This window comes from Eleutherodactylus coqui, chromosome 5 (genome assembly GCF_035609145.1).
Source record: "Eleutherodactylus coqui strain aEleCoq1 chromosome 5, aEleCoq1.hap1, whole genome shotgun sequence".
Taxonomy (NCBI): Eukaryota; Metazoa; Chordata; class Amphibia; order Anura; family Eleutherodactylidae; genus Eleutherodactylus; species Eleutherodactylus coqui.
In genome coordinates, this window is record NC_089841.1 from 211,042,477 (window position 1) to 211,068,320 (window position 25,844).

Genomic DNA, 25,844 nt, shown 5'->3' on the forward strand with positions numbered 1-25,844 from the left:
ATTAGAGATGAGCGAACCTACTCGGCCACGCCCCTTTTTCACCCGAGCGCCGCGATTTTTGAGTACTTCCGTACTTGGGCGAAAGGATTCGGGGGGCGCCGTGGGTGAGTGGGGGGTTGCAGCGGGGAGTGGGGGTGAGAGGGAGAGCGAGAGGGCTCCCCCCTGTTCCCCGCTGCTACCCCCCGCTCCGCCACGCCTCCCCCCCGCCCCCCCAAATCTTTTCACCCGAGTACGGAAGTACTCGAAAATCGCGGTGCTCGATCGAGTAATTACTCGAAACGAGTAGGTTCGCTCATCTCTAATCCTAATCTCATTAAACTAATTGTCCGTTTCAATGGCTGAGAGAATCGGTGCATGTTTTTTTTGCGCGCAACTTGCCCACACAAATATTACAATAAATAACACACTTACGCATGCATATATGCAACACCCGAAACTCAAAAATGCATCACAAGAGCGCACACAAATCTGCATACACTCATGTGAATCCAGCCTAAGGCCTCATGTGCACGGGCACGCACGGATTCTGAGTGTTTCCAGCCGTGCCCACAGCCATGAGGCAAAAAAATGACACTTTACTCACCTGTCCGGACGCTGCGGGGCTCTCCTCTGTCGCGGCCGGATCATCTTTTTCCTGCCTGGCGGATGTGCTCAGCACACCGCTGGCATGCAGTACACATGCGCCGTGCTTTTTTTTTAGAATTTGAATCTCCTGCTCTCCCGCGGAACCTGCACCCAAAAAAACCCTATGACAAATCTGCCACATCTAACCTATTAGTCCGTATCGCTTGTATGGATTGTACATGGAAGGCCACTTTTAGATCACCAGATTTAGCTCCGTATTAGGGTGACTACCCACTACAGTTTTTTTTCACTGCAAAATTCACAGCGTTTTTTTTTTCTGCAGGGGTCTATGGGACTTGCAATGTTAAAATCGCGATCGCGATTTTTGGACTGTAACTGTTTTCCGGACTGTAATATGGACTGCCAGGCTCTTCACATAGTGTATGTTTCATGGTCGTTTCTTAAAAACACAGCATGACCATTTTTTTCCAATTTTTGCCTCTGTATTGCTACTACTTTCTATTGGGCAAATATGGATCAATATTTGCCGAGTAGAAAATAAAATATATGGAGGCAAAAAAATAAAAAATATTGATGACATCCATATTATGGATGAGTTACAATATGCTCTTCTGAAAGCGGCTTAATGCTAAAAAAACAATTTTACAGCGCAATTACAAGTTGACCTACCAGTACATCTAGAGGGTGCCACATTCAATGGGGTAACTCAGCATGTGGCCAAATGAAGCACCTTCTGCAATGCTGATTTTGAAATCTGCAAGTGAAAATATTTTTCCATCCCACTGAAGTCATTGAGAGTCAACATTACGTACTTTGAATAGCCATTGACATATAATTACTAGTAATTATTAGGAAATTATTGTACCAGTGTTTCTGGTGGTGCAATGTGTCACACAGCTGTGCTACATGTATTATGATCCCCACATATTACACACAGCTCTACTACATCCATCCTGACCTCACACACACACAGCTCTGCTACATCTATCTTGATTCCCACACAAGACAAACACAGCTTGTCTCCTCCCACAGCAGTGACCTCACAGCAGGTCCTTCAGCCCACTGGATCTCTTGGTGGCGGTAGGTTGGTGTCTCCTGTCAGGACCGATTAGTTGATTCTTTCCAAGAACCCTAACTGTGTTGTTCTTCTGTTGGTCAGGCTGTATGTTTTATATATGTTGTAGGACCTGTGATGATGTCACCAGGGGCAGAGTGATGTCGTCACCAGGGGTGGAGTATGAGAAGAACCCACATACAGTACTTTCTACCAAACTGCAGAATGGCTCCTCCCACAGCAGTGACGCCACCACAGATCCTTCAGCCCACCAGATCTCTGAGGCGATGCTAGGTCTGTCTCTTCTGTCAGGGCTGCTGAGCTGTGTCTGAGATAATAACGGCTTAGTTGTATTCTCATTTTGTTATTTTTGTCCTCCCCTTCCAAGAGCCCTAACTGTGTTGTTCTTCTGTCGGTCAGACTCTGTGTTTTATATATGTTGTAGGACCTGTGATGACATCATCAGGGAGTGGAGCGATGATGTCACCAGAGGCGGAGCATAAGAAGCACATATGTACATACATACTCACTGACAAGTTGTCATTAGTAGTTTGACTGTTGGGCTATACAAATTGCATGGGTGTGCTATGTTAATGGCGTAATGCACTGCAAAATTCAATTTCAGAAGAGGTACATCTAAATGGATGCCACTCACTGTACAGAATCCATTACTCATAGGCTTCCATGTTCAAAGAATTACTCTTCACGGTATGTATATTTTGGCTGGATTTCGGTGGAGGGAATAGCACAGTCTATTCCATCCCCCAATTTACTGACAAATACTAGCCAGATGAAAACCAGAGGGACACTTTTTTTTGGCCTCCATCTGCCTAATGGACCCATATAACACATTTAGTGTGTATGTTGGGGGCGATCATAGCAAATCTGCTAAATGTATGGAAAAAACATGATATGAACGGACCCCCTAGAAAAACGGAACAATTATAATACATGCAATCTTTTCTTGTCTCACCATTCCAGTATCTTCCTGGAAGCAACCCATTCTTCGGGCCCGATGGGTTGACACATTGACCGTTCTGAAGTTGCAATTTTGGTTTGCAGGTGGTACACTCATCGTAGACTGGTCCGGCACATTCCTCACATGTTCTATAGCAGCTATCACATTCTCTACCTTCATCATCGGCATAGAATCCAGGACCACAGAGACTGACACAAACACCATCTGTAAAAATAAGACACGTGTAGTACCCCGCACACAGGCAGCATCCATACCATTCATCTTGTTGAAGCATAGGCTTATTAACTTTAAGAGGACATCATATCAGATTGTCTCATGATTCGGCATTAGTACTAGGGCAGAACAGTGGTTCAATGGACTTCAAACCAAGGTAACATCTGTACGGAGTTTGTATGATCTTATCTGTGTTGGTTTCCTCTGGGTACTCCAGTTTAATCGCCCACTCCAGAACATACCGATAGGTTAACTGGCTTCCTATAAGATTGACCTTTACTTTGTGGGCCCCATTTGGGACAGAATTATGACACGCTCCGTACAATGCTACAGAATATGTAGGAGCTTTATAAGCAATGGGATATAAGTAGTACTGTACTTAATCATATAGTATATAATACCATCTTCTGAAGGCCTATTAGTATTGATATATAAATATATCATCTCATCCACGTAATAAACTGCCTCGTAATCAGACGTAACAGTTCAGAATAAGAATAAGGCTGCATTCAGATGAACGTATATCGGCTCGGTTTTCACGCCGAGCCGATATACGTTGTCCTCATGTGCATGGGGGGGGGGAAGGATGGAAGAGCCAGGAGCAGGAACTGAGCTCCCGCCCCCTCTCTGCCTCCTCTCTGCCCCTCTGCACTATTTGCAATGGGGAGAGGCGGAATGGGGGTGGGGCTAATTCTCAGAACGTAGCCCTGCCCCACCTCCTTTCATTGCAAATAGTGCAGAGGGGCGGAGAGGAGGCAGAGAGGGGGCGGGAGCTCAGTTCCTGCTCCTGGCTCTTCCATCCTCCCCCCCCCCCTGCACATGAGGACGACATATATTGGCTCGGCGTGAAAACCGAGCCGATATACGTTCGTGGGAATGCAGCCTTAGAGTTCCTTTCGGTAAGAATATTTCAATATTTTCTAATCAGAAAATAATATACATGGAAAAACATTTTAAAAAGGCCGGCTTCACACAGGAGAATCTGCAAGCGAAATACACAGTGAATAGAACCCACCAAAAGTCCCTATAGAAGTCAATGTTGATGCGCAAATGCGTGCGCAATACACTAGGAGATGCATGACACACTGCCAAATTGCACAGGAAAAGAACACATCTTGAACTCATTAGACTAATTAATCATTTCAATGGCTGGGAGCATTATGCTGATGTGCATTATTCTTGTTTGCACAAGGAAAGCCTAAAGGCAATGGGATGAAACTCAAAGGGAGGAGACACGAATTAGATATTAGACAGTGAGGGTGATCAATGAGTGGAACAGGTTGCCATGAGAAGTGGTGAGTTCTCCTTCAATGGAAGTCTTCAAACAAAGGCTGGACAGACATCAGTCTGGGATGATTTAGTGAATCCTGCACTGAGCAGGGGGTTGGAGCTGATGACCCTGGAGGTCCCTTCCAACTCTACCATTCTAGGATTCTATGCGTGCGAAAAAGCAACGTTCATCCCACAAATATGTGGCGCTCATATGTGCGCAAACATGCATATTCTCATATGAAGCCGGCCTAACACAGACGAAAAAAAAATAAACATTTTAAAGGGTTTTCCAAGGAAAATGTTTCATGGCATATCCACCGGATGTAGCACAATAGTAGGGCCTCCACAATAAGTAGGGCCTCCTGTTGGGTGAGCGCTCTCGATTGTTTCCTTACTTCCCAAAGACTGTAGTAGATAGTGATTGCACATGTGCGACCATTTTGGTGGCAAAAATAAGAACCAAGCACTCTGGTTTTCTAGACTGTTGCAGTCCCAGTTGTTGCCCCCTAACTAATCAATTTTTGGGGGATATCCAATGAATATGCAATAAAAGTTATTAATTCAGAAAACTTCCTTAAGCATGCCAACAATTTTCCAGAGGTCAGAAATGGTACATTTTTCACAGATGTACAGATTAGCACTCCAATTGTTTATTCAGAGTCGGCCAATATAGGAATGTGTGTTTGGCCACCGTATGATAATGACCATTTATACTATAGGCACACACTTCAATCTGAACACTATCTTATTTCATTGCATCAGTAGTTATTGGTATAACCTTCGTATGGTCTTAAGACAGGATGTTGTGCTGGCTATGGACGGCGATGGAGTTACCTTTGAGATAGAAGCCTTCTTCACAGTATGTGCACTCATCTTCTGTACAACTGAAACATGAAGCTTCACAAGAGAGGCAACTCCTTTCTGAGTCTCTGCTGTATGTCTTATCTGGACAGGCCGTGTAGCAGATATTCTCGTACCTGTAGAGAAACATAATGGGGGTTATCCACGAACGTGGGGTTCAGCAATATGGCACAGGTGAGGTTAAAACACATGGGGCAGTGACACTTGACTTTCTATTTCCAACACTGATAGAGTAAAATAAGTTGCAGCATGCCCTATTCTTGTCTGATTTTCAGTCCAGAACAGTACATGTCAGTGTGTGGTGTTCAACACATCGGACAGTACATTGACGGACTATCCAAGTGCTATCCAATGTGCAACTTTTAGAACACTGGTCACCTAATTTCTATATCCTGTAATATCGTAGCGTTCTAGAAAGACATCTAGTCCCCTTTTAGACTCCTCTACCGATTTTGCCATCACCACGTCCTCAGGCAGAGAGTTCCACAGTCTAACTGCTCTTACAGTAAAGAACCCCTTTCTGTGTTGGTGATGAAACCTGCTTTCCTCTAAACATAGCGGATGCCCTCTTGTTACCGTCGTAGTCCTGGGTATAAACAGATCCTGGGAGAGATCCTTGTATTGTCCCCTCTTGTACTTATACATGGTTATTTGGTCGCCTCATAACCTTCTTTTTTCTAGAGTAAATAATCCCAATTTGTATAGCCTCTCTGGGTATTCCAGTTCCTTTATTCCGGTCCCTACAGGCTGGTATGCTTTTAACCCATTCAGTGCATCATGTAAGTGTGGGAATCTGCACATCATTAGTCAACGAGCAAACTTACATATAATAACTGGCTAAGCAGGAAGAACAGAGGTCCGGATCATCTAGAAGAAGAAGAGATACGTTACAATATCTATAAAGATGTGTTAGTCGTCGAACAAGCAGCCAATGTGAAGAACATTCGGTAACTCGCCCGGTAAATATCAGATTATGAATTGAGATTAATGGCGGTGCATTATTATTCCATTCCAGCACATTCACTGTAGTTAAAGAAAAAAAAGACGTAAATTGGATGTGTAGGACGGGTGAAGGCCAATGCCCGCTGCACACTGTGTGAAATAAATGAACGTAGCGCAGTCTATCTACTCTCAGCTGAGGTCTCCGAGACATGGACCAAATTAAAATGATTTACCCATGATTGTTATGGCTCAAAGCCCTACCTATAAATGCCATGTTATCAATCAATTGTGATTAATGCACAAAGGTTAAGGAAGGTAGTAAACAGGCTGACACCGACTTTATCTGTATTCAGCGTATCCAGTCCTAAAATACCAGGCATGTCCAATAAAGAGCCTGGGCTGCCGGTGTCATTCTGTCAGAAGGGTCTTCATTAAACAAATGACCTTGTTAATCCAAGTCAAATACATTTAATAACAGGAAAATGCTTCTGAGAACCCAAACTACGGAGCGCAAGGCAACTAACATCATAAGAGTGATAGGAACATCTCTTCGGCAGGTTATGGTAGGTCAGATGCAAATGTTAGGAGATAATTGCTGGATTCAGTTTCTGAAGTATATGGATTATTACAGGATTATTTTTAACATAAAAACTTTTAAGAATTATGTATTCTCCTAGTCCATCAGCCATAACATTAGAGACACTAAAAGTGCCTTGTGTGGCGCAGAGTGCTAAGGCAACACTCAAGGTGGCGGGTTCATTTCCCACCTTGGTTCAGGTTGACGGCTCAAGGTTGACTCAGCCTTCCGAGGTTGGTAAAATAAGTACCCAGCTTGGTGGGGGGTAATAAATAAATTACTTGAAAGCGCTGCGGAATAAGTTGGCACTATACAAATAGGTGGTTCATGTGGTGCTAAAGCAGCAGAAATGAACTCACTCCCTGAGGGTTCATTCCCTACGTGGTTTGGCTCAAGGTTGACTTATCCTTCCGAGGTTGGTAAAATGAGTTCCCAGCTTGGCGGGGGGGGGTAATAAATAAATTGCTGCGGAATAAGTTAGCACTATACAAATAAAAAGGATTAATGTGCTTAACATAATCTTGTGACAAGGGCACTTGCCACTTCTGTTGAATTGCTCTGTGCACCATGGCCAACGTGTATGGTGCAGCTTGACTCTTCCTCTAGTTCCTATGGCACTCATAGAGGTGACTGTGGGAAGAGGCACCGAGGGTGCTCCTAGTAGGATGTGAAAAGTACAGTGAGGGTCCTAGGAGGATTTGAAGACATGGAAGGGGCCGTCTTGAAATGTGTTGGCACAGACGGGGTGCTATGAGAATGTAGAGATGTAGAGGGAGTTGTTTTGGAACGTGGGGGTGCATAGGGTGCCCTACTGTTTTGTGAGAGCACAAAATGGCCATTATTACTTTGTGGGGGGCGCAATGGGGAATTATTGGTCTGTGGGGGTTAAAAAGGAGAGCAGTCTTTCTACAGGGTACAGAGTATGCATTACTTCTTGTAGAGGGGACCAGCTGGGAATTGTAATTGTTTAGGGACAGTATTATTTTGTGTCTACTTTTGGACAACGTTGATCTAATATGTATCACCAGCTTTAAAAATGGTTAAATATTAGAGATGAGCGAACCTACTCGGCCACACCCCTTTTTCGCCCGAGTACCGCGATTTTCGAGTACTTCCGTACTCGGGCGAAAAGATTTGGGGGGCGCCGTGGGTGAGTGGGGGGTTGCAGTGGGGAGTGGGGGGAGAGGGAGAGAGAGAGGGCTCCCCCCTGTTTCCCGCTGCTACCCCCGGCTCCGCCACGCCTCCCCCTGCCCCCCGGCGCCCCCCGAATCTTTTCACCCGAGTACTTACTCGAAACGAGTAGGTTCGCTCATCTCTATTAAATATCATTTTGATTTGGTGTATAAGAACAACCAATGAATCGTTTGCAACTGATTTCTCAAATTTTGATAGTAAGCACTAAAGCCGGAATCTCGATCAATCCCATTCCCTCATGTAAAAACAGTTTGTTTAGTTCACATAACTTTTTTCCAGACAGGTTACCTCCAGCCTGCATACAGAAACCAGTGAGTTACAGGAAGAGCGGAGCCAGGAGTGCAGTTTATAAGAGGAATGGAGGTGAATCAGGCTGGAGACTTCTCTCCTGAGCCATCTTGCATTATATTTCATAACCCCTGTTGTGTGACTAGGGAAGCAATACATAGCTCCGTGAATGACGTACCCTTCCCTGCGTCTGCTAGACTTGACATATTGATGGAATCTTTTTATTTAGAGGGTCTTTCACTTAATGTAATTTCTTACTATGATTCTCATAAGTCTTTATAATGTGTCTTCAGGCTATAACCAAGGCTATACTCCATATTACTGTTTAATATGCTGTAGGAACCCACCTGCAGAGCATTCTTTGCATCCATGTGCACAGTGCACACATTCTTCAGTGTCTGGATCTTCAACTTCTCCTACGCAGACAAAATATATAGTAAGATATAGGAGTGTGATACAATCAGGTACACTTGTGGGAACAGTTTTTAGCATTAACTATGTTGCTTACTTTTTCCTGGTCGTCACCCATACCAAGTTGATGCAGTCTGTGGCAAGAACCCTATAAATACAGAGGATGGACAGAAATATGGAAACACCATTCGAAATGCGAGGGATTTCAATCATTAGTACTGAGCTGCCCTTTTGACTCCTTTTTGGCTGAGAGCTTTCCCACCACATTTGTGATTAATTCACCTCTTGCCCTGCTCTGGGTGGTTTTGGGAGGCAGCTGGTATCAACAGCTAGGTGGCTCAAACCCCTGACCAATGAACCTTGTTGCTAGGGCAGATGTTCACTTCTGCCCGGCAGCATCTGTGTCATATTACCTCCACTTAAGTTATGTCAGATAATAAATCAGATTTCAATAGGACATGTAGAGACCGATTTTAAGACATGCATTTCGAACGGTGTTTCCATATTTTTGTCCTCCTCCTGTATGTGCCCTATACATTTATATCCACATTTATTCACTAAGGCATTCCTCGTTTCTGAAAGAATTAATGCTTTTCTAATCAAGGTGGCATTAAAAGCCCTCTTCTATCTTGGACTAGGACACCATCTCTTCGTAGCTGTGTAAGGGGTGCCATTTTATTAACAAAGAAGAAATCTTGTGCTGCCTAGCTTTATAGGCAATGAGCGCTCCAATCATTAATAGAAGCTTCCATTGCTGCTAGAGGCCTTGGGATTGGTCGCAGTGGGCATGGCCTATAGTAATTCTCATCACTCCTCAGGTTACTGGCACTGCATCCTATTGCCACCCATCACCAGGACATAGTGTGCAGTGGCGATAGCATCAAAACGAACAAAGTGCCCCTAGCAGAAGAAGATCTAGAGTGTTGGTGGTGGCTCTTCTTCTTTCTCTTATTATTGCTTCAAGGCCAGGACTCAGAGTAGTGAAGGTGGCGTTGGGTTGGTGACCCGGAAAAGGAGGAGAGGTGAGTAATAGAGTTGAGCGAACATCCTCGTCTGAGCTTGATGCTCATTCGAGTATTAGCATACTCGATGGTGCTCGAGCGAGTACCACGCCGTGTTTGACCCCTCCCCGCATTACCACTTCCTGTTGTGACGTGCCAGCGTCCGCATGTCCACAGCAGTATGTTGCTGGTGGGGGGTGGGGGGGGGGGGGGGTGGGGGGAAGAGAGAGAGAGAGAGAAAAAAAATGGCAGCCGACGGGTCCAATACAAAAATACTCGAGTCTCCCATTGACTTCCATGGGGCTCGTTACTCGAATAATTACGAAATTATTCTCGAATATTACGAAAAGCTCGACTCGAATAACGAGGACCTGAGCATTTTGGTGCTCGCTCAACTCTAATGAGTTAGTTTATTTTTTCTCTTGGTCTGAGGTCTGTATTAACTATGAAATTAACTATGGAGGCTGATCCAGGATCCTGTATTAATTGAGTCAGCTGATCCAAGGAGTCCACATTAACTGTAGGGGCGAGCTGATCTGGGCATCTAAGCTAATGGGGTTGTTTGGCCATGTAATTATTTTTTTTACTTTCATAATGGGAAGGAATTCACCTGATCTGTCATAATGGGAAATTACAATTCCCCTTATCCGTCTAGGGCACCGAAGCACCTTGTCCCATTACTGGTGGCATCTCCCATAAAATAATTCAGAATTATTTTTTGCAACTCTGTATTGTGCTGCTCCTCCAGTATTACTCCTGGAAATGTATGAATAAAACGACAAATGGGTGTTACCATTCCCCTTGTCAGTGCGGCATGTCCAGGCTCTTACCCTATAGCCAAAGAGAATGGTAATAGCCCTAGTGCTAGAGCTAGTATACAAGGCCAATTCTCACACAAGAAAGCAGGTCAGTTTTATCAGCAGACAGTTGGAAATATTGAGAAAAGAATGTGAATTGGAGTCAAGTCTACTACAAACCTTCAGGACACTTCAGCTCTCGGCATACACCATCCACCGAGTAGTAACCTGTCCAACATTTGTCACATTGCTTGCTGCTTTTGCAGGATTGACAGTTTTCAGGGCACGGCACACATCTGTTGTCTTCAGTGTGATACGCCTTCGGGCAGCTTTCTCTGCATTCCCCCTTATACAGATAGCGGATTCTTCCATTCTTATCTTTGGAAAGAGAACAAATTAACAGAAGTTGTGGTTATTTAGAGCCCATGCACAATTTATGAAATTCATATTGCTTATAATAATGAAATGACTGATATATAATAGTGTTTGTGCATGGCACTAGTAAAGCAGCCATACTGCGTACATGTACTTATTTTCATCATCACCATCAAATAACTGCTGTACAAAGTAACGGCAAGACAAAATAACTCTTCCCTATCGGAGAATCCTAAGGAGCCCTCACCCGAAACGCCTTATACGTGCCTCTCGAATTAGTAGCTGGTGCCCATAAGCAGGGGCGTAGCTAAAGGCTCATAGGCCTGGGTGCAAAAGTTTATCTTGGGGCTTCCCAACTTCTCCTAACCCCTTAACACAGAGGCGTAACTTGAAGCTCCTGGATCCCAATGCAAAACCTGTAACAGGGCCCACAACTATAATGCTTTACTCATAGCACTGGGCTCCCTATATGGAGAAGAGAGGCCTTATGGGCCTCCTAAGGCTTGGGTGAAACCGCATCCGCTATAGTTATGCCAGTGCCCATAGGTAGCTTTCGTTTGTCGTTAAGTTGGTCCATGCAATCAATGGTTTCATTTTCACTTCCGGTACCCTCCTGCGAGAAGGATAGGGCAAGTCCTATTTTCTGGCTTTTTTTTGAAACTCACAAGAAATAGCGCAGAGTTTGAAAGGTCCAAGAAAAAAAAACACAGATCAAGGCGCAACTACGCTCCATAGCGGCGAGTGTAGTTGTGTATACGCCCATCTGAAGAAGCCCTTAAAATGATGGATACATGTTTGTTAGAGAGGAGCGAGTATACTCACTAAGGCACATTACTTGAGCGAGTAGTGCCTTAGCCGAGTATCTCCCCGCTCGTCTCTAAAGATTCGGGGGCCGGTGGGGGAGAGCGGGGAAGAACGGAGGGGAGATCTTTCTCTCCCTCTCCCCCCCCCCCCCCCCCCCGCTCCCTGACGCAACTCACCTGTTACCCGCGCCGGCCCCCGAATCTTTAGAGATGAGCGGGGAGATACACTGCTAAGGCACTACTCGCTCGAGTAACGTGCCTTAGCGAGTATACTCGCTCATCTCTAATGTTTGTAAATGAGTAGCATACATTTATGTCCATATGTATACGTTTTCATTTTCCCCGTAGGTTAAGTAGCAGCTCTACTATGTATAAAATACAACAGAAACTGCTACATATAAAGTACAGCCATTTAATAACTCTGCTACATGAATCCAGCAGTGAATTAATTTCATTCTGAACTTAGACAAGACTATTTTTGCGAAAAAAAAAGAGCTAACCACGTCGGCTCCGTTAACTGATCTAATTAATTCCTATGGGACTCAGGCTGATGTCAATTTGCTTTGTCTCTGTCACAATCGGGTACGTCGAAAAAGCTGATGCTTCATTTGTCATCAGATATTTAGTGAATATAGATTGGCTGTGGAGTAAACAACTTAAAAATGATGTAAACCTAGCCTTGTATCCGCTATGTTATTGCTATTAACTATGTGTCTAAGGGCTCCTTCACACAAACGTTTTTGCGTGCCTGAATACGTAGAATAGAACCCATTGATGTCAATGGGTTTGTACACATCTCTTTTTTTGCACGTGCATTTCGTGTGCGTGAAAAAAAAACTTTGCTCTACTTTTGTGCACATTTACGCGCCAAAGGTTCCCATAGAAGTCTATGGGAGGGGTGCACAAATGTGCACACAATACACAAGGAGATGCGCAATACACAGGAAAAAGAACACATCTGGAGCTCATTTAAATCAGGCGGGTTGTGTCTTGCTTGCAAAAAAACCTTGCCTTGCAAAAAATACAGTAAAACACGCTGATACACGTGCAAAGAAGACTCATTCACGGCACAAATGCGTTGCACTGAGGCATGTGCAACCCGTGTAAAGGAGCTCTAATACTTGTCCATTGATAGTTGCATATAGCACACTTGGAAACTTGATATTCCAAAATACTTTCATGTCATATGTGCAGTTTTCCATAAGTCAATCAATACTGCTATTACTACGGAACCCCGTTTGCTAATATGTAATTGCACTACGGTCCAGATGGTGGCACTATTGTAGCATCACTCATACAGTAAGTTGCAGATGTAGAAATGTGTAGTGTGGACTCATTACACCCTTGTTCTAGCATCCAATAAAGGTGTACCAGACCACCCTTCATATACAAGTTTGATCATATTGACAAATATCAAAAATAGCATAAAATAACCCTTCTTTCTTGTAGTTTCCTTCTCATTATAAGAAATGAAACCGTAAGAAAACTTCTTGCACAAGTGATGCCTCTACAAGTTACAGAACATTTCTCATCCAACTTGCTAGGTTTCTGAACATGGGAAAAACTGTCACGGGCTGCTTGAGAACCGTATTGTGAGATGAAAGGAGTTTACATTCCGTCATGTCAAATAGAGTTTACAGTGGCAAAAAGGAAAGTAAAAAAATCTATAAATCCATAATATGTAAGAAGCTTTTGTACGGGAGTTTTTGTTACTTCTCTTCTCACAGGATTACTATGGATGTGGTCCACTACAATGTATTACCAAGACATTACTGCAAAATCCATTCTTAGTTGACAGCATGATTTACTAGCTCCTTACCACATCATGTATCGGAGGTAGACGGACCAATCAGACAATGGTGCCTAAGGACTGGCATCTCGAGGACCCTAGTAAACCCTTTACACAACCCAGTTGTGGACCGATACCTTAAAAGGGTATTTCAGCTAAAAGCATTAATCACCTATCCACTGTATAGGTGATAAGTACTAGATTGCTCTGACCACACAGTTCGCTTTATTAGCAGTGGTTAAGAGGAGTTTGAATTAAAGGGGTTGTCTCGCGGCAGCAAGTGGGGTTATGCACTTCTGTATGGCCATATTAATGCACTTTGTAATATACATCGTGCATTAAATATGAGCCATACAGAAATTATTCACTTACCTGCTCCGTTGCTAGCGTCCCCGTCGCCATGGTTCCGTCTATATCTGATGTCTTCTTGCTTTTTTAGATGCGCTTGCGCTGTGCGGTCTTCTCCCTTCGGCTCCGCTCGGCAGCATCGGCGTTTTGGCTCCGCCCCCTTGTATGCGTCATCGCGTAGCTCCGCCCCATGACGTGCCCGGTTCCAGCCTCCTGATTGGCTGGAATCGGCATGTGATGGGGCGGAGCTACGCGATGACGCATACAAGGGGGCGGAGCCAAAACGCCGATGCTGCCGAGCGGAGCCGAAGGGAGAAGACCGCACAGCGCAAGCGCGTCTAAAAAAACAAGAAGACATCAGAATTAGACGGAACCATGGCGACGGGGACGCCAGCAACGGAGCAGGTAAGTGAATAATTTCTGTATGGCTCATATTTAATGCACGATGTATATTGCAAAGTGCATTAATATGGCCATACAGAAGTGTATAACCCCACTTGATTTCGCGAGACAACCCCTTTAAGTAATGGTCAAGCATTAGAGATGAGCGAGCACCAAAATGCTCGGGTGCTCGTTACTCGGGACGAACTTTTCGCGATGCTCGAGGGTTCGTTTCGAGTAACGAACCCCATTGAAGTCAATGGGCGACCCGAGCATTTTTGTATATCGCCGATGCTCGCTAAGGTTTTCATTTGTGAAAATCGGGGCAATTCAAGAAAGTGATGGGAACGACACAGCAACGGATAGGGCAGGCGAGGGGCTACATGTTGGGCTGCATCTCAAGTTCCCAGGTCCCACTATTAAGCCACAATAGCGGCAAGAGTGGCCCCCCCCCCCCCGCACTGTCAGCATAAAGATCGTTCTCCTCTGTCACAGCTGTGGCAGAGAAGAACGATGTTATCCCATTGAATTCAATGGAGCCGGCAATACAGCAGGTTCCACTGAAAGCAATGGGCTGCCGGCGTGCGCGGGATGAACTGTCGGGAAGGGCTTAAATATATAAGCCCTTCCTTGCAATTCATCCAGAAATGTGTTACAATAAAAATATATACCGGCGTATAAGGCGACGGGGCGTATAAAACGACCCCCCAACTGTCACCTTATACGCCGGGAATACAGCGGAGCAAAGAATAAAAATCATTACTCACTTCCCCTGGCATTCTGCGGTGCTGCTGCAGGCTGTCGCTCCCTCCTGGTCCCCGGCAGAGCATTGCTTTCTGGACGCAGGGCTTGAAATCCCTGCCTCCAGAAACACAGCCAATCACAGCCATTCAATGACATAATTGTCATTGGCTGTGATTGGCTGAAGGCACGTGTGTTTTCTGGAGGCGGGGATTTCAAGCCCTGAGTCCAGAAAGCAATGCTCTGCCGGGGACCAGGAGGGAGCAACAGCCTGCAGCAGCACCGCAGAACGCCGGGGGAAGTGAGTAATGATTTTTATTCTTTGCTCCGCTGTATTCCCGGCGTATAAGGTGACAGTTGGGGGGTCGTCTTATACGCTCCGTCGCCTTATACGCCGGTATATACGGTATATATTTTTATTTTTACACATTTCTGGATGAATTGCAGGGAAGGGCTTATATTTTTAAGCCCTTCCCGACAATTCATCCCACGCACGCCGGCAGCCCATTGCTTTCAGTGGAACCTGCTGTATTGCCGGCTCCATTGAATTCAATGGGCAAACATCGTTCTTCTCTGCACAGCTGTTACAGCTGTGGCAGAGAAGAATGATTTGTCTTCTATATGTTCTCAATGGGGTCGGCGCTGCTGCCGCCGGCCCCATTGAGCGCATATAGAGAAGAGAACAGGAATCGCAGATCACACATAGGTGCGATCTGCGATTTCTATGGCCTAAGAAGGACCGTTGGGGTTCTTGAAGCCTAAAATAACTCCTAACGCTCTCCCTATAGCAGCCCTGGCACCAACAGCACTTTCCCTGAACTATGTCAGAATGCATCTGTGGCGAGCCGCGGGCGGGCAGATTTTAATACTCGGGTGACACCTAATCTCGCCAGCCACTCACTGCAGGGGGTGGTATAGGGCTTGAACGTCGCAGGGGGAAGTTGTAATGCCTTCCCTGTCTTTCTATTGGCCAGAAAAGCGTGCAAATTTCTCAGGGAAGAAAATGAAAGTGACTCGAACATCGCGTGGTACTCGTTACGAGTAACGAGCATCTCGAACACCCTAATACTCGAACGAGTATCAAGCTCGGACGAGTATGCTCGCTCATCTCTATCAAGCATGCATCACGTCATTTTATGCAAAGCCTAGAATCATATAATGCTGGAAGCGACCTTCAGGGTCATCGGGCACAACCCCCTGCTCAGTGCAGGATCACTAAATCATCCCAGACAGATATTTGTCCAGCCTTTGTTTGAACACTTCCATTGAAGGAGATCTCACCACCTCCTGTGGTAACCTGTTCCAACCATTGATCACCCTCCCTGTCAGAAAGTTTTTTTTCTAATATCTAATTTCTGTCTCCTCCTTTTCAGTTTCATCTCATTGCTTCTAGTCTTTCCTTGCACAAATGAGAATAGCGCTGATCCCTCTACACTGTGACAGCCCTTCTGATATTTGTAGACCGCTATTAAGTCTCCTCTCAGTCTTCTTTTTTGCAAGCTAAACATTCCCAGATCCTTTAACTATTCCTCATAGGACATGATTTGCAGAATGCTCACCATCTTGGTAGCTCTTTTCTGAACTTGCTCCAGTTTGTCTATGTCTTTTTTAAAGAGGGGTGCCCAGAACTAGACACAGTATTCCAGATGAGGTCTGACTAAGGAAGAGTAGAGGGGGATAATGACCTCACCTGATCTAGACTCTATGCTTCTCTTAATACATCCCAGCATTGTGTTTGCCTTTTTGGCTGCTGCATCACATTGTTGACTCATGTTCAGTCTGTGATCTATTAGTATAACCAAATCTTTCTCACACGTGCGGCCGCTTAGCCCAACTCCTCCCATTCTGTATGTGCTTTTTTGATTTTTCTTGCCCAGATGTAGGACTTTGCATTTTTCCTTGTTAAATACCATTCTGTTAGTCGCCACCCACTGTGCAAGCTTTTCTAGTGTCTACGGCACTGGCAGAAACAGCCGAACAGACCTTTCGATTTAATAGTTTTAGTTACATTTTGTAAAAGTTCAGAACCAAGTGTAACATGTTGAATCAGTAGGACATAGTGAGAAGTCCATTGCAGTTTTCATAAAAAAAAAAAAAAGTTATATACGGTACTTTTTTGGTACATAAAGGTAAAGTCCCCTGGTGCAAGCACCGAGTCATGATTGACTCCTAGGGTGACGTTTCCTTGGCAGACTGTTTTTTCAGGGTGGTTTGCCATTGCCTTCCCCAGTCATTATTACCCCATAATAGGCTGTGTACTCATTTTACCGACCTCGGAAGGATGGAAAGCTGAGTCAACCTTGAGCCAGCTACCTGAACCAAGCGGGGATTGAATCCGCAACCTTCAGGTTGTGAGCAAGAGCTTAAAGTATATATAGTCAAATATTCTTGATAAAAAAAGCTTAGAATCGTAGAATGGTACAGTTAATAAGTATTAGAAAAGAATATAGTAGACAGTGTTTAACTACCAGGTAACGTTCCAGTGTTTTTATATAGCTCCTGATAACTTCTGTGGATATAGGTATTTAAAGGGGTTGTCTCACGAAATCAAGTGGGGTTAAGCACTTCTGTATGGCCATATTAATGCACTTTGTAATATACATCGTGCATTAAATATGAGCCATACAGAAGTTATTCACTTACCTGCTCTGTTGCTAGCGTCCCCGTCGCCATGGTTCCGTCTAATTTCGGTGTCTTCTTGCTTTTTTAGACGCGCTTGCACAGATGGATCTTCTCCCTTCGGCTCAGCTCGGAAGCATCGGCGTTTTGGCTCCGCCCCTTGTACGCGTTATCGCGTAGCTCCGCCCCATGACGTGTTTCGGTTCCAGCCTCCTGATTGGCTGGAATCGGCACGTGACGGGGCGGAGCTACGCGATGACGCATACAAGGGGCGGAGCCAAAACGCCGATGCTTCCGATCCATCTGCGCAAGCGCGTCTAAAAAAGCAAGAAGACACCGAAATTAGACAGAACCATGGCGACGGGGACGCTAGCAACGGAGCAGGTAAGTGAATAACTTCTGTATGGCTCATATTTAATGCACGATGTATATTACAAAGTGCATTAATATGGCCATACAGAAGTGTATAACCCCACGTGATTTCGCGAGACAACCCCTTTAAAGGAATATTTCAGGTGGGAAGTCATATTCTGTCTTTTATACATTGGGTGCATTTTGTCCATATATTATGACATTTTGGCAATGACTATGTATTACAAGCAGGCATTCTCTCATATATATTTAGGTCTGATTGATCAACGTGACTGTTTCACCGATATTGGGAATATTGGTAATTTCCAATGTCTCACTATGGCCAAGTTTGATAAGGCAAACAATGTGTTGGAGAGAAGGACAAAGCCAAGCCCTATGTATTAAGGTATGTCTGTTGCCAAATGCAATTTTGGTATATTTGTGCTTAACAAAGGGCACAATACTTGTTGTAAAGTTATGGTATGGAAGCTAGTGCTGGTTACTCACTAGCGGTTCATCACCCATGACAGGCATTAGGCTGGTTACACATTACGGTTTGTGAAACCGACTCTAGTTCTGACCTCATGTCCATTTTCCATTTAGAAAATTGCATGGAAATGGAAACTGGGATGGAACCTAAATGACACCATAGGGGAGAATATGTGAGATGGAGACCTCAACATATTTATACTCAGCACTAACACGCATCACCATAAAAAGAATGCAGATAAGGAAGATGGAACAATACCTCTACAGCGCCCCCTATTGGATGGCAGCATTTCTTCAAATCAATGTACCTACTTAATACTGATGAGCGGCAAACACCCCGAAATAGCTGTCTGTGTATAGTTTTCTAGCTCGGTCTCCTATTCCTAATCATTGTTTTACAGACCTATTGAAGAGTCATACATTGATTTGAAGGAATGCTGCCATTCAATAGGTGGCGCTGTAGAGGTATTGTTCCATCTCCCTTATTTGCATAAATTACCCAGAGGAGCATGCATGGCCTGATAAGTCTCCTCACTCAGCGCTCAGGTATCTTCTCACACACCTTTTGGGTGCTCTCCTTGGGGAGAGACAATGCCCCCTTCCTCCGACCTACTCACCCCCTTGGTGTCTCCAAACACTTTTTTGGGTGCTCTCCTTAAGGAGAAACGACACCTCTCTTGACCCGCATTAAAAAAAATGCCACATGTCTAATGACCCCTCCTCGACCGAAAAACTGCAGGAAGCACCACAGAAATACTGCAAAGTGCACCGCATTTTAAAGGGCCAGTATATTGTACATATACATTAAATATTAGTGCAATAATTGAAATCTCCATCTTCTTCGGTCTTCACCATATTTCCATCGAAGGGAAAATACACAGGTACAATATACAAACATAGCATATTTCTCTTAAAAGTAACTGAACCTTGCTGCCTTTTCTACATGAGAGCTGAACATGTAAACTATATCATGTATCTAGACGAAACATGACAGATCCAAACAAGGTGAAAGGTGGCTTTACAGCTTTAATAGGATCATATATACTAACTACAATCCTAACGACTCGTGATCTTGGTTGTATCTACAATTACCAGGCGCATGAAATCTTCACAGTCCAGCCTTTCACAATCACATGAGCTAGAAGAATGGATTGGATTATTATGCCCGAAGTCTTATCCAACAATGGATGTTTTCCTAATAAATGCCTTGTGAATAACATTATACCCATAGACTGCTGTGACTCAGACACTTCCATGTTGTATATTTATTGTTCTTAGTGTCACAAGTAATTTAACAATATGCAGTGATGAACAACATTTGGGAGGGAATCCAGGAACTCCTTTAAGTCCAGATTGAGTAAGTACATAATAATGGTACATAATGGTGTCATACAACTTGCAATTCTTGTACTCCCACAATTCGACTTTACTGCATTATCAGTTCTGAGCAGTGAAAATACTGTATGATCCTGATTATACCGTACCTCTGGCGATGGCTTGGCTGAGTACTGACAGCCAGGCTCCTGCTCTAACTGCTAGTAGTGGGGAAACCTCAGATCCCGGCAGTTCAACCCCTCACATGCCACAATCAATTGTAACTGCAGCATGTAGGCAGATTACAGGCAAAAAGGGCCTCTTCTGTCACCTATCGGCACCCCACAGTGTGATTGCAAGGTACCAATGAGTTCCCACAGCAGCCGGTCAGCCTGACGAAGGCCTCCATGTTTGCCATGTAACTCAGCCTATTAGACCCCTCTTCTGACAGAGTCTAATAGGCTGCTGTCATACATTTAGTAGAATGCACTACATAAGTAATGCGGTGTACTATAATAGCAATTAAAAGATCACATCTTCAAGTGACTAAAAAATATCGTCGACAAAAGTTCAATAAAGCTTACTTGAAAGAAACAAAAACAGTTTAAGAAAAAATATATGTTTTCCCCACAAAACCGTTTTATCCCTTTTTATAAAGGGATAAAATACCCCTATTAATTTCAAACAAGCGACACATAATAGGTATTAACGCATTCGTAATGATCCAGACAAGGGAAATATTTTGTCACTCATGCTGAATGCTGTAAAAATCATTTTGAACAGTAAAACCAGAATCGCTATTTTTTCTTTAGCTTGCCTCTCAAAAATGCAATAAAAAGCAATCCAAAAGTCACATGTACCTGAAAAAACTACAACTCTTCCCACAAAAAAAAAAACAAGCTCTCACATAGCTCATTTGCTGGAAAAATATGAATGCTATAGATCTTAGAATGCACTATTCTAGCAGTTTTTCAATAACATTTTTCGGAAGTATTAAAAGAATGCATTGGTGTAGGTAGAGACTGGCACTGGTGTAACTATAGGGGATGCAGGTGATGCGGTTGCACCCAGGCCCAGGAGCCTTAGGGGGCCCATAAGGCCTCTCTTCTCCATATAGGGAGCCCAGTACTATGAATAAAGCATTATACCTGAGGGCCCTGTTACAGGTTTTGCATCGGGGCCCTGAAGCTTCAAGCTACGCCTTTGTGTTAAAAGATTAAGAGAAGTTGGGGGGCCTCAAGATAAACTTTTGCACCCAGGCCCATGACCCTTTAGCTACACCCCGTACATCCATCAATATCCTAACGAAAGGGGACCCAGCATTCTTCTAACTCCACATTCAGACATGGTAGAAGGTAGATATAACTGGCAGCTGGCACCTACAAAAAAGGGATCCCAGGCAGTCTTCTAAGGTCATCATTCCTGGTGAGGGTTTTACTACTCCAACCATTTCCTAAACAAAGGTCTAGGTTTTTATAATTCATTACTCAAACCTATCAGAACGTCAACGAGGCCTGAAAACTGGCACATCCACCAATTTCCTAAACTTTCCGGAACTTTCTAACTAATCATTAACATACAAGAGGATGGTCTAACTGGGAACTACATCATAATCCCCAACAAAGAGGTCCCAGCACTCGTCTTCTGTGTCATTCATCCATCTCAATAGGCCGTCATGATGTGAGTCTGTGGGCTGACATTCTAACCTAAAGGAAGAGGTTGTGACACTTATGTCAGAGTACAGATTGATACATTGAAATTTGCTTTTTACTGTATTGTTAGAATATCCGCTGCAATGTGTTCTGACAGTTTATTACAGCTCTAACGAGCCAACCCCACAGGGAAGGTCTGAGGAACAGTATTTACTCCACACTGAGCGCTCCATTTGATGTCGTTTTTGCAGCAGGAAATCAATTTTTCGATTCCACATCACAGGTCCAGCAGTGCATCGGCAACTTTTTATGTCAACAGCACGATTCTCCCACTCTTTATTTTTGTGCTGTTTATTTCAGACACATAATCCCATTGCCCTATAGACTTTATCATTCTCTGATGACGCCAGCACTCGGGAGGCCGATATCATTCGTATAGAGTCACTAAAAGCTGACGCGGAAATTGAAATTCATATTTTTTCCCATTAACCTTTTAGACTGAGATTTAATTGCTTATGTAGCCAACGACAATCCTGTTGTGTCGTTGAGGACTTACCAGCGCCACAGGATGTACATGTGTCAGGCTCGCTTCCATTACACGCTAAACAAGTATGGTGGCACATATGACATTGCCTGTCTAATTCATATTTGCCAGCTGGGCAGTATAACACACATTGTCCGTCATCCAGGAACCTGTGGCAAAAAGAGGGAAGACAATGAAAGGGTTAATAATATCACTTGCATGAGGAATTAACTAGGGATGTAGTCAATATCTATACAGTGTCATCCATCCATTTAGACATGCATCCTTCTCACATAGAAACCAGAATTAATAAATGCTCAAAGTGCAGAATGCGCCCCCCTCACACATTGCAGGCAGTAATCTGAACTGCAGTAATGTAAACAGCAGCATAACTACTGGATTTGTACTTGAGGAGCAACTAAAGGATGCCTAACAGCGTCATATAGCTGATCTTCTGCACCAAGAAGAGCCCACGTAGTAGAGTTAGGCTAATTTCACACGAGTGCGAAACTTGGACCGATTTTGCAAACACAAAAAAAATCATAAAGTACACTGCTGTAAAGTTACAATGTCTGAGAACATTGATTTAAAGGGGTTTTCCATTAGGATAGTTTATCAATAGCAGATCAGTTGGGGTCCGACTCCCAGCACATCCGCCAGTTAGTTTGAAGAGGCCACAACATTTGGACAAGTGTTGCAATCTCTTCATAGGTATAGGTACAGTACATTGTACTGCAGTATCTGGTATTGCAGCTTAATCCCATTCGCTTGAATAGGACTGAACTGCACATAGGTCATGTGACCAATGGGTGTGAAGTTATAGGCTGGTAATAGGCTGCAGGCCTCACCTAAGCACCATGGTCTTTTCAAACAGCTGATTATCGGACCCCCACCCCACTAATCTGCTATTTATGACCTTTAAACGGTATGAAACACATTAGATTCAGCCGCCAGTCATTTGTATGGGATGCATTCCTAATTGTACATTAAACTTTAGTACTTTTGTACTATTAATGCCATAGAAGGCAACATATGATTTTCAGTGCGTGGACTAATTAAAGGGGTTGTCCCGCAGAAGCAAGTGGGGTTATACACTTCTGTATGGCCATATTAATGCACTTTGTAATATACATCGTGCATTAAATATTGGCCATACAGAAGTTATACACTTACCCCCTCCTGGTGCTGGCGTCCCCGTCTCCATGGCGATGAGCCAACTGCTTCTCTGGTCGCCGGAACAGTTGCGCTTGCGCAGAGAGGAATCCCCTTCTGGAGGGTCCTCACGAGCTGCGTCCTGGCTCCTCCCCCTTCTCAGCGTCATCGCGTAGCTCCGCCCCGTCACATGGTGCCGATCAGCCAATGAGGTGGTTGGAATCGGCAATGGAGCTCAGACAGAAGAACATCCACAGTGCACCATGGGAGAAGACCTGTGGTGCATCGTGGGAGAAGACCAGCAGCAGCCATCTTGGAAAGAAGATTTTTTAAAGTTGCTGAATGGGGATTCAGGTAAGGGAATTTTTTTTAATAACACCTGGCAGCAGTATTCCTTTACAGGTACTGGGGGACTGGGCAAAAAAAAAAAATTCACTTTAGGCGCGGGACAACCCCTTTAAGGTCTTCTCTCCCCCCCATCCTGTTCTGTTATTGTTTAAAATGCAATCTATCACACTATGTCTCTGTCCTTTAAGTACATGAATACAGATGATTCCACAGCTCTGTCCTGTTAGAAGCCTGATGAAGAAGATTTAAAAGCCTTCAGTAGCATCATTCTTTTTTTTTTTTTTTAGCTATTTGAGGGTATCATATCTACAAGGGCCAGAGTGGAAGCACTGCTCCGGCCCCTATATAGTGGCTGGTGCTTGTAATTGCAAGTTCAGCTCTCTTTGAAATCAATGGGACCTGTGCCAGCAATTACAAGTTCATCAGCTCCCATTGATTTCAATGAAAGCTGTGCTTACAATTACGAGCGTGGGCCGTTACACAGGTTTTCGGAGTAGCACTTCCACTCCGACCTTGGCTTTTCCCGGCAGTCGATGCCTGGAGAACCCCTTTAATTTCCTCCTTTTTTTATTATTAAGAGATTCTACAGCAGACGTTCAGGCCTTTCTGTCTCAGGTTGAAGGAAGTGTCATGTGAACCAGAAACGGGGTCTCTATACTAATATTTGCCCCTCTAGTATCTTGCAAGTGACCCTGGACGTACCTCAGATACTGCAGAACATATTCTGAAAAGAGACTGCTTCAGTTAAATCAGTTAGTAACCAACATAATGCTCAACTTTTCTGGTCTTCCGCAGCAGGAATATATAAGGTATTATACCCCCCCCCTTACAATATATTATTAGGATTGTTAGGAGTCACCTTGACGCTCAGTGATCTGTATTCATAAGCATTGTGCAAACTAAACAGTTTAGAATCATCCATCATCTACAGCAAAAATCCACTACAGCAGTATTAGCTGTGCAAGTTATGAAGGAGAACCTCCATAGGGCTTCTGCTATACAATGTGTGTATTAATAAGGTTATTGCTCTGCTGACATAACACTGTTTTATACTGTTTGTCCCAGTAGTACCTACTAGGTAATATAGGAGAGCCTAGACCACAAGGAACACCAAGATGTCTGAATGGCTTGACTATACAGAGTGTTGCATGCCTCATGTGTCACTAGGAAGTCAGTACTTATATATTGGGGGTCTTGTTCCCTCTCTTGTTGTTGGGGCATAGTATTGGTATCAGTTAGTGGCCAACTGGAACAAGTGAGAGGAGGGAAGTGGTCAAGTATGGCAATCTGTGACTGGGCCAGACCTGAGATACCTGCCATAGAGGAGCTGCATAGTGAACCCACAGTTCAATGTGCAAGCAAAGGGAGCAACATAAGGGCATCTAAATCACTCGTATCCAGGTCAGTGACACATGACTAACTGTGCTGGTATCCACCAGGGAAGATGCCACCATTGCCACTTGTAATGTTAGAAAATATGCCCTACTGCTGTGAACTGTATGACCAGTTTCTACACTTGGCACACAAAAACTGTTGCATTGGCCATTCTTCTGGGACACCTTCCAAGTCTTCAGTTTACAGCCAAATTAAAAATTGCAACTTTCTACTTGCTACTCTCACATGCTACTTTGACGGCTAGAATTATGGCTCACTAGCACATCAGGAAAGGCATGCTTAATTTAAGTCATATCCATTGTGTTCCTCACATTCTTTCGCATGTTCCTTGAGTACAGAGGTCCTCCACCTTTTATCCTTGTGAGCCACATTCGACTTTGAGTGATGTCCAGGAGCCACGTTCAACTCAAAAATGTAGGGAAATTTTTTGACTAGGGCTACTGGACATTTTTAGACGCAACACTTGTTATGCAGCCAAAGATTGTACCATGGCCCTACTATATCGCAACTTCATGTAAATGCATGTGAGCATGTCATGACTAGCAAGTTGGCACAACACGACAATTGCAAGAAACCAAACCTGATGACCACATTCAGATGCAATGTAGCAGGTCTATAGTGCAATCTTTAATGTAATACAGGGAGCACCAGTCCCTAGAAACACTTGAATGCTGTGTGCGAAAGTAGACCCTTACTGCCCCAGGGTCTCATGCATTCACACAATATCCCAAAAGACAATCGCACCACAGACGTCTGGACTTAGGAGGCGTGTAAAAAATGGTTTATTTCAATCCCCATATAAAAAGGTTCTATATATAATAGGATGCATCATTTCTCCGAAAAAGTGTAGGAACATTTCCCACCCAGGCTGCGGAGTATCAGACTTCAAGGGGCTTAAATTTATGCCGCACTTTTCTGCCACTGCTTGTCCGGGTATTAATAGGGTTCCCTGCTGTGCAGTTCTACCTGTAAATTGCTTGTCTGAAACATAGCTACTAGAGATGAGCGAGCGTACTCACTAAGGGTAAATACTTGAGCGAGTAGTGCCTTATGCGAGTACCTGCCCGCTCGTCTCAAGAGATTTGGGTGCCGGCGGGGGGGGGGGGGGGGGGGAGCGGCGGGGGAGAGCGGGGAGGAAGGGGGGGAAGATCTCTCTCTCTCCCTCCCGCTCCCCCCTGCTCACTCCCGCAACTCACTGCTCACCCCCGCCGGCACCCGAATCTTTTGAGACGAGCGGGCCGGTACTCGCAAAAGGCACTCCTCGCCCGAGCAGTTTGCCTTAGCGAGTACGCTCGCTCATCTCTAGTCGCTACACTTTTTTGGAGAAATTATGCATCTGATTATATATGGAACTATTTTATTGTGGATTGAAATAAAAAATTTGTACGTT

General features: G+C 44.3%; 1 protein-coding gene across 1 annotated transcript in view; it reads right to left on the reverse strand.

The window, feature by feature from the left end:
* The window catches only part of PCSK5 (proprotein convertase subtilisin/kexin type 5), a 436,962-nt gene that overhangs the window by 55,449 nt on the left and 355,669 nt on the right, over positions 1-25,844 (reverse strand). The window contains exons 22-27 of the mRNA XM_066604156.1: positions 21,593-21,729; positions 10,355-10,552; positions 8,313-8,381; positions 5,789-5,831; positions 4,938-5,080; positions 2,613-2,822 (exon numbers count right to left, since the gene is read on the reverse strand). Coding sequence (XP_066460253.1) covers positions 2,613-2,822; positions 4,938-5,080; positions 5,789-5,831; positions 8,313-8,381; positions 10,355-10,552; positions 21,593-21,729 — 800 coding nt within the window. The remainder of the gene's footprint in view (positions 1-2,612; positions 2,823-4,937; positions 5,081-5,788; positions 5,832-8,312; positions 8,382-10,354; positions 10,553-21,592; positions 21,730-25,844) is intronic.